The 10,338-nt window shown below is 33.3% G+C and overlaps 1 protein-coding gene across 1 annotated transcript; it reads left to right on the forward strand.

The window, feature by feature from the left end:
• The first annotated feature begins 4,870 nt into the window (after nucleotides 1-4,870).
• Nucleotides 4,871-5,390, forward strand: LOC141543341 (large ribosomal subunit protein uL24-like). Its single transcript, XM_074268424.1, has one exon. It carries the CDS (start codon nucleotides 4,913-4,915, stop codon nucleotides 5,348-5,350), a length of 438 nt encoding a protein of 145 aa, XP_074124525.1. The 5' UTR covers nucleotides 4,871-4,912; the 3' UTR covers nucleotides 5,351-5,390.
• The last annotated feature ends 4,948 nt before the right edge of the window (nucleotides 5,391-10,338 follow it).

Here is a 10,338-nt window from a genome sequence, read left to right on the forward strand (position 1 = left end):
TCATTTAAGAAATGCTCATTATGCATTTGTCTTAATACAGAGAACATATATATATATATAATATACATATATATAATATATAGAGAGAGAAAGAGAAAGAGAGACAGAGAGATAAAGACAGAGGGGATAGATTACTACACTTTCATTCAGAGAGATGTGTTGAGATTTTCCCTCTATCAATCACAAGCTATGTGAACCTAAAAGCCATTTAAATACCCTATGCCTCAGTTTTCTCATGGAAAAAAAAAGATACTTTTTTCCCTTTCATTTTCTAGGTAGTAAATGAAGAGGACTATATTCAGACATTGTGATGATGCAAAAACAAAAGATGCCAAATGAATTCAAGATTTAACCAATAGGTGCAGTTTGCCCAGGAAAGCAGAAAAAAAGTGTGACAAAATAAAAATAACATCAGATGTGAAGTAAGGGAAGTTCTGGATTTGAATTTTAGTTCTGAAACAAAATAGTTAAATGACTTTTCATTTATTGTGCTTTGCTTTATTTATTGTTTATTACATTTTATTTTTTATAAATTGAAGGTTTGTGGCCACCTTAAGTCAAGTAAGTTTTAACAACAGCTCATGCTCATATTGATGAGATCTAGATAAGGGGTACCTAAATGAAATTAGGTTTAATTGAGGTCTAGAGGCAGGCTCGGGGTACAGGGAGTCAAATAGAGCTCTCCTGAAACCCCTTTGGATTCAGCACAAGGATACAGAGTTAAATGAGATCTAATAGCAGCACAAGAGTCTCCTGTAAAGGAATTTACAGACTTGAAAAACCTAGATTGATAAAAGAGGTTTATTATGGGGTTTGGAAGTAAGGTTAAAAGATGTTAGGTAAAAAGAGGAAGACACCAGAGCCAGTGGTTCCAGTGGGCAGAAATCCTTTGACATGGCAGGCGTAAGGCTGCCATGTTTGAGACCTCGGCAAAGAGAGGACTTCAGCTTGGCTCTTTTATAATAGGGCGCTTTGGCTACAAGCCGAAGGGGGCTCGTGGGTGAAGTCCCAGGTTGGCTTAGGCCTAAGTTTCAGCCAGGGTTAGAATTTTAATTGAATTCAATGGGTTTCAGGACTGAGCCTGATAACAAAGATGAAAAGTGTTTGTGCTTAGGGTGGAGTCCCCTCCCTGAGGCAGAGTCCAAGGAGGTTTTTCTTTTTTAAGAGTTTTGGAGTTTCCTCATCAATATCATGTCTCTGTGTCACATTTTGGGAATATTCACAAAATTTCAAACTTTTTCATCATTATCAAATCCATTACAGAGTCTGGGGTCAGTGACCTTTGATATTCCTATTGTAATTGTTTTAGGATACCACAAAGCACATCCATATAAGACAGCAAACTTAATCAATAAATGCTGCATGTGTTCTGTCTTTTATTTTCCTTTTATCCTATTTTTTCTCCCTTTTTGAGGGTCTCCTTATTCCCTGAGACATAACAACATTGAAATAAAGCTCATTAATAGACCTACAATGGCTTCTAAGTAATCAAGTGAAAGGAAGAATCAAACTTATTTTTGTCTTATTTTAAAAAATTTCTCCACCCACCCCAACTTCCAGCAACTATCACTATGATCAATCAGCAGTCATCAACACCATGGCACTAGCAAAATGACATGACTGAGGGTTTGGGTGATGTTTGGCATTTTTTAATATTTAAATTTTAAAATTAAGGAATGTGGATTTTTTTTGGACAAAATACTGCTGCATACTTTAAGCACAGGTAGATAAATGATAGATGATTGATAGATAGATAGATAGATAGATAGATAGATAGATAGATAGATAGATAGAATTTTCATATGTATTGGTAAACCAAAAAAATGATGTGTTGCTTTATTGTGGTGACCTGGGACCAAACCTGCAATATCTCCAAGATATGTCACAACTTAGCACAGTGCCTTGTACAAACTAGGTGCTTAATAAAAGCTTGATAACTTGACTTGGTCAGATATATAATTAGAAAGATTATTTTGACAGCTAAATGAAAGATGAATTGGAGAAGAGAGAATCTGGAAGCAAAGAGATGGACTAAGAAACTATTACAATAATTTAGTAAAGAATTGGTATGGATTAAACCACTATTATAGTAGTATCAATGGAAAACAGAGAGCAGATAATAAAATAATAAGGCACTAGAATTAACAAGATTTGACTAATTTCATAGGAAGTAGAGGTTATAGCAGAAATAAAATCTTTTATGACATCTTTGGGTCCCACAAACTATCAAGAATATAGTGACCTTCTGTTTTAGAGCCATATTTTTGGTTGATTGGTTGTTTTAGGACAAAAGAAATCTTTTTACTATATGAAGAATAAGAACTTGACACACTTACAAACTTTTCAATATATACTAAGGCCACTTTAATCAAATGGTCTTCTCAGATGGTAAGGTGGAAAGAAGTATTAACAACTGAAAAAACCTCAGCATGGAGTTACACACTACCTTTGATGAATAGTATATCATCTTCATTATCAGGCAAGATGTTGTGTTAAATAGCAGTAAAAATAGGCAAAAGACAAATTGTTAAACACGATAATACTTTATTTCTTCAAGAATATTTTGGGTTAGTTCTATTTTGAATTACTACAGTATGTTGACCATAGGAACTCAAAGACCACAAAGCTTATATTGAACCACAGTGCCCCCTGGCCTTCATAATAGAAAAGCCAAACTTTGATATCTACTGTAGTCATTTTCAAAAGTTTTCTGCTTATTTAGTCTTATTTCTATCATAGAAATTTATAGTTTAGTAAAAGACAATGGATTTGGTGAATTACTATACATATATATTACTAAATGTGGATATTTTTATATGTAATATACAATATATAGTAATTTATAGTTTAGTAATATACCATATATCATATCAATTAGCATATATATTATATAATCATAATATATTGAATATATTATATTTATATATTGCTATATAAAATTATTAATATATATAAATAGCCATTTGTTATTTAGTAAAAGAAGATGATGTATTTGATAAATTACTATCTGTCTCTATCTCTTTATCTATATATGTGTGTATGTGCATATATATGTATATATATATATTTATACATAATTAAGCTTTTAAAAAATAGAGAGCTCAGAAATCTTTAGATCATTTGTTCTATTTTGCCTTGAAAAATATTATGACAATTTGAGAAGCAGCATCATATAGTCGATAGGGCTGTTAGGAAGATATATGCTTTGACTCACTCTTCAGGAGTCAGGTAACATGTTATATACATCTACCCCTCAGAGTTCTAGGATTACCTAAAGAACTTAGGCTTCTCTATTGACTTCAGCTCAAGCCTGTAATGGCTGTGTTCTCATTGCTAGTTCCCAAGAACATTTGTCTAATTTGATTTGAGCATGTAACATCATTCAGCTTTTATGAAATGATATTTATCTCAAAGAACAAAGTGTAAGTATTTCTCCTTAACACTTCCGGAGAACTTTCTTCCATACACCACTTCATTCTCTGAAAAAAGTAGACTCAAGGTTTTAGCATCCTTCACTTAAGAGGGGCAAGGACAGATATAGCGATTTCATATATATATATGCCCTTTTACAGGATCTTATTGCCTCATAAAAGAAAAGGTACTACAGTCTCTCTTACAGTTTTGGCTTTCCAAGAAAAAAATCAGCAAATAAGGCTATGAGACAGTGCCAAAAGCTATCAGGTCTTCTTGAATATATATATATATATATATATATATATATATATACATATATATATGTGTGTGTGTGTGTGTGTGTGTGTGTGTGTGTGTGTATGTGTGTGTGTATACATATATATGTGTGTATACATATATATATATACATATATATGTGTGTGTATATATATTTATTTATTTATTTATTTAGCAATTCAGGCAACTAGAATCAGATACACAATGACATGCATTCTCCATATTCTCTCTAAGGCACTTCAATCCCACATCATAAATCTCTCACACTCTCTAGGCTCCTCTAGATTGACTTATCTAGAAAAACATTGGCTGAGGTATGTTGTGCACGTGTCAAATCTCCATTACAGCAACCAACGTTCAAATCATACTTCATATATTCACTAGGAATGTGACTGTGAGTTTCAAAACTATGTGTCATAAAAGAACAATAGACTTTCATAAAGCGCTCTGGGATTCAAATGGAACTACTTGACTGTCTTTAAACCTAAATCACTATGGCTCTCATTGATTACTAATAATAACCCCCAACTCAAATCTCACATGTTTGTTGTTTGTGTTTTAAAGGCTCAGAGTAAGAGTGTATAGTAATTGTTTCTGTTTTGGCCAGAAACTCTGGGAATCTTCCCCTACATGACTGATTATTTTGTGAAGACAAGGCAGGCCATCTCTTACCTCAATACTTTCCTAGTCTTTAACTATTGAATAGATGTTACCTCAGATAAACTGAGACCTAAGAAAGACCTTAGTTTAAAAAAGGCCAACGTCTCTCACTGCATCCATCACCTGTCATCCTGATCTCTGTCTTGCCATGAAACTGAAAATTCTGAAGAACAGATGATTTTGCACAGCTGTTCCTCACTTAAATCCAATTCACTGGCAAGATATAGTCGTCCTTAGTCCTTTCAAACACAAAGGACCAACAACTGGAAAGGACATTTCTGGTAAGTTGAAGCTGAGAAAAGTACAATTTTGTTTTGTTTTGTTTTCCATTCAGGATTACACTTAACTTTGCTGAGTAAAAGCACTCTAGGTTGAAGCCTCACTTCTTTGCTCTTCAAAATACAGTGTTCCAAGACTATGATTCTTCAATGACAAAGTTTCTAGTATTTAAATAGTTTTTCTTATAACTTGCAATGTATTTCCTTAGCCTGGGAGCTTTGAAAATTGGCTGTGTGAAGTCTCTCCCCAGCCTCTTCTCTTCCGCTGTGGCTTTGAGGTCAAAATGAAGTTCAATCCCTTTGTGACCTCTGACCGAAGCAAGAACCGCAAGAGGCATTTCAACGCCCCTTCCCACATATGGAGGAAAATTATGTCTTCTCCTCTTTCTAAGGAACTGAGACAGAAGTACAACGTCCGCTCCATGCCCATCCGAAAAGATGATGAAGTCCAGGTTGTTCGTGGACACTATAAAGGACAGCAAATTGGTAAAGTAGTCCAGGTTTACAGAAAGAAATATGTGATTTACATTGAGCGTGTACAGCGTGAGAAGGCTGATGGTACAACTGTCCATGTGGGCATTCATCCAAGCAAGGTGGTTATCACAAGGCTAAAACTGGACAAAGATCTCAAAAAGATCCTTGAACAAAAAGCCAAATCTCGCCAAGTAGGAAAAGAAAAGGGAAAATATAAGGAAGAAACTATTAAGAAAATGCAAGAGTAAAAAATTACATAAATGTAATTAAATTGCTAGAATGCACAAACCTTACTGTTTGTCCTGTTCTAAAGATTCAGAGCTTTCGCTTGGTTTCTTTCCCCTTTTCCTGACATATTTTAATTCCTTTTGTAAGTTTGTTTCATTTTCCAGTTTCAGAAATTGACCCCCATTTGAAGATAAGGATAGAACAAAATGGTCACATCCTAATATGAACTTGTCTATGATGTCCCAGAGTGTTCATAAAACATTCTTCTATCCAATAATGTTAATTCATATGGTGACTTAACAATATGGTTTTTGTTTGGGAAGGGTGTTCAAGGTGAAAAGAGAAATAGTAATGGTTAACAATCCCTCTGTGATTATATAAAGTTATGAAAAGGAAGTTTTAGAATTCATATTCCTAAAAGCAAATCTATATCCCCACTATCCTCCCTCCAGGGTCTTTTCCTTATTCTTGCCATTTCAGAAACCCTCCTCAGTAATTGTATGCGCTCTAGGGAACTGATTTTCACCTCTTTTTAAGATGAGTTTTCTTCTGAAAGTTAAACCATACTATTTACCTATGCAGCTTCAAGCTCTAAGAATCCTCTGAGCTATGCTTTAATTCAATGAGTTTTTAAATTTTCTGGTTTCCTTATCATTTTCCTAAACAATATTTGATGCCACTGGAGGTGGGCCATGAAGAACTGTGAAGTGAGCATTGCTTTAAACACCATTTCCACATAGAAATGCCATTGCAATAAAGTTTTCCATAACAATATGACCCATCTATTTTGAGTAATATTAAAATTTAGAATAAAACTATAAATTATTTGGATGTCTGATAAGATGAGAAGTCAGGTGCACAGATTAGGTGGCTTCTGTGTGATTAGAAATAGACTTCTTGGGTCTATACCATGATTCAAATTGCATCAGACCTCACTTTGTTGAATGACACAAGAGCAATATTGAGAAAAACTGGTTTGTAGATCAGCCATTTTAGAAAAGCGGCATCAGGACTAAAATTCCAATCAATTGCTGCCTTTTGGTGATGGACAATAACAGTACTTGAAACCACAAAACTGGATAATAGCCAGCATTCATTTTTTCCACTGCAGTCTGGAAATCTGGATTCTTTGGGGGAATCCATTAAATAAAACTGCAACATGAAAGAATGTCAGCTTAGTGCTAAACAAGATCTGAACTTGAATTCTGCATCTGCCATATATTACTGGTGAGATTTTCACAACTTTTCTAGGCCTTTGTGTTTTTGCAGATACATGTAAAGATATTTTCCAACATTAATTTTTTAAAAACTGTTCTAAATATTCTCCCTTTCCTTTACCCTCCCCAAGATAGCAAGCAATCTGATAAAGACATTAAATATGTGCAGTACTTTTAAATATACTTTCATATTATTGTACAAGAAAAATCAGATCCAAAAGGGAGGAAAAAACTACAAAAAATAAAATCGTATTTTTTGATCAAAAAAAAAAAAATTGGCTGGGATATTCTTGTAAGTTTTCTTCCTAGGATCTTTTTATAAGTCATGTTTGGTGGATGTTTTTCCTATTTCTGTTTTACCCTCTTGTTCTAGAACTTCAGGACAATTTTTCTTAATTTCTTGTAATATTATAACAAGATTCATTTTTTGATCATAACTTTCAGGTAGTCCAGCAATTCTTTTATATCCTCAATCTGTTTTCCAGATTTTTTTCCTAATGAGACATTTCACATTCTCTTCTATTTTTTACTTTTATTATTATTATTGTATCTTATCCCTTCATTAGCTTTCTTTGCCCAATTCTACTTTTACAGTTATTTTTTCTTTAAGTTTTTGAACATATTTTTCTAGTTGGTTGATTATCTTTTCATATTTTTTCTTTATTTTCTTAGCTTGCTTTTCTTTTTTTTCTCTAATGTTCCCTCAAACTCTCTTATTTGATTTCTGAAGGTCTTTGATTTTCTGAAGTCTTTCAAGAACTCTTTTGGGGCTTGTGATCATTTGACATTTCTTCTTCTTTTTTTTTTTCCTGAGGGGTTAAGTGACTTGCCCAGGGTCACACAGCTAGGAAGTGTTAAGTGTCTGAGACCACATTTGAACTCGGGTCCTCCTGACTTCAGGGCTGGTGCTCTATCCACTGTACCATCTAGCTGCCCCCTGACATTTCTTCTTAAAAAAAAAAAAAAAGTGAGAATACCATATTATGATCCAGTTGCACCAGCCAAACTGTCTGTTCTTCTCCATTTCCTGATTCTTTGACTTTGTGTTGATGATGCTATCTAAAACATCCTCCCTCCTTCTACCTCTCAGCTTCTTTGGTTTCATTCACAACTCAGTTCAAATCTCACTTTTCTTCAGTAAGACTTTCTTAGTCTTCCCCTCCCCCAATGCCTTTTCATTTGAAATTACTTTCCACCTAGTCATTATATAGTTTATGTACATAGTTATTTACATATTGTTTTCCCAATTAAGAATGTAAGTTTCTTGAGGGCAGGACCAGCTTTTTTTCTTTCTATATCCTCAATGTTTAACACAATGGAAATACCTAATACATGCCCTGAAATAGTCTTGGTTTCAGGAAGACTTAGGATCAAGACCTACCTACTGAAACATATTCTCACTGTGTAACTATGCACAAATCATTCTCAATACCCTGGGCAATTAAGACTATAAGTTAAAGAGAATCTGTTAAGTTGCACTGGTTGAGTTTATTCATCTATGAGTGATCTTGCACACTATGCAAGATCTTGCACATCTTGCACACTATGTCTTTCTTATGGCAGTCTAAGATCAAATCTGAAACTTTATACTGCATTCATTCCTTCAACAATCACTATGATACAAAAAACTTTTTACTACTGAAAACCTTTTGCTAAAATTGAGAAAATAAGACATACTCACATATACTGTAAAGCCAGAGAAACTGTGGTAAATTAGAAAGTAGAGAGTTTTTAATAATTTATTTGAAAGGGAGAGATTGTACTGGGGGTATGCTGCCCCCAGGGTTGATGTCCAAAGCATTCAGCACCAATGTGAGTTCTCAATGACTTATATATACCTTGGCTCAGCTACAGGAATAGACTGAGGCAGGGGTGGAGTCGGAGCACTGAGAGAAGGAACAGAACTATCCGGTTCTGACAGGGTGGGGGGAAAGTACAGGACATTCTGATAATTTGGAATTACAGAATGGGGGAGCTAAAATATAAGATATATATACATAAATTTAGATAGATTAGGAAATGTATCAAGATTTCAACTGCTAATGAGATGATGAAGCACAAATATCAATTAATGTATCTTCACAATAAATTTTTAAACTTTACTACATAAAATATTTTTACCATATAGTTTAAAACACTTTTCTTTCCTTTGCATTCTCTCATGTGTTAATTCAAAATATTATTCAATTGTTAAATCAAACAATTAACAAGTATTATTAAGATAATTAGGTGACCAAGAGTTAGGAGGGTCCAAGTTCAAATTCTGCCTTAGATACTTTAGTGACCCTGGACAAGTCACTTATCTTAATTTCCTCATTTCTAAAAAGGGGATAATAATAACACCTACCTCTCAGAGTCATTGTGTAGATAAAATGAGATAATATTCACAAAATGCTTTGCAAACCTGAGAGCACTATATAAATGCTATTATTAATAACCTTCTATTGTATGCCAGGTATTGCACCTTAAATATTATTTATTTGTTGGCTGTGAATACACTCATGAATATCCACTGCTCTAAGTATTATGCCCTTTAAAAAATGTATTAAATTAGCTTTTTTTTTTCTTTTTTGCATTTCACCACTTTTATTTTCTCCCTTTCCCCCATGCATAAAATGAACTCCCTTCAAAGTTCCACTTTTTAAAAATATTCCTATATCAATACCTCAGTGTCACCTCCTCCGTGATACCTCCTCATTGGCTCATATTAAAGAGATTCTTTCCTTTCTAGACCCTTACCATGCATTTACTAATTTTATACCATGTATCGCTTATGTGTTATAATATATATTAACAATACAACAAAGTATTGTGCAAATATCCTATAATTATCTTATTAATTAACTTTTAATATGATTTTTCTAATACAATTTTATTCTAATAAGTATCTAATCAGATAATTCTAATAGTTATATAAAAGTGTTCTAATAATAATCTAATAATTATAATTTTGAAGGTTTATAAAAAAGTAATTGAGGAAAAAAACCCAGCTAACCATTGAAGTGAAAAAATTAACAAAATTGCAATACAGTCTTAATTTCACTCTGGTATTGAACATTTTGTATTTTACCATATGTGAAGAAATATATTTATTATATTTAATTATACTTTATTTTTTTCCTTTTTAGCATGCCTTTTTAAAAATAAACCTACCTTGTTTAATTTCTCTAAAATCAATTTGAATTGAGTTATCTCAAAAATATTAATGTATTTAAAGTTGTATTTAGCAAATTTGCAATATTCTTATACAATAAAAATTGGTTGAGATAGTCTTCTGTAGGCAGAAAAAGTTCACAACGCCTTACTGCTTGTGTTTCTGGGAAATGTAGTCTCAAATATTTGTTCAAGAAATGTAGAGAGGAAATGGAAAGAGATGAAATGCTGAGTGCAGTTCAGAGGCAGATATGTAAACAAAAGTGAGGAACAGGGCTAGAGAGAAAGGGTAAAAACTTTAAGAGGTAAGAGGGGGAGGATTCATACTCAAAGAATCTGAATCTTTCCTTTGCCCTTCCCCTTTAGCAAGGACAGATGCTTAACCTAATTGTTGTTCTTTAAGTAGTTTATTTGTTATTTTAACCAGTACCAAAGCTAACTGTTTAGATATAATGTTGCAAGGTTATGTGATTCATTATTAATGTACCATGAGCCTCAAAGCCCATTTGATGTGAGTTTTCGCATTGATAATGATTGATTAATTAATATTCAAAGCCTGTGTGAGAGGTAGTTGTTGACAACTGAAGAAGAGAGGCTTTCATCTTCAAGAAAGATAATGGGATATTCCAATTTTTCTT

This window comes from Sminthopsis crassicaudata, chromosome 5 (genome assembly GCF_048593235.1).
Source record: "Sminthopsis crassicaudata isolate SCR6 chromosome 5, ASM4859323v1, whole genome shotgun sequence".
Classification (NCBI taxonomy): domain Eukaryota; kingdom Metazoa; phylum Chordata; class Mammalia; order Dasyuromorphia; family Dasyuridae; genus Sminthopsis; species Sminthopsis crassicaudata.

Coding starts and splice junctions, on each gene's coding strand:
- LOC141543341 (XM_074268424.1), top strand. CDS start 4,913: ATGAAGTTCAATCCCTTTGTGACCTCTGACCGAAGCAAGAACCGCAAG.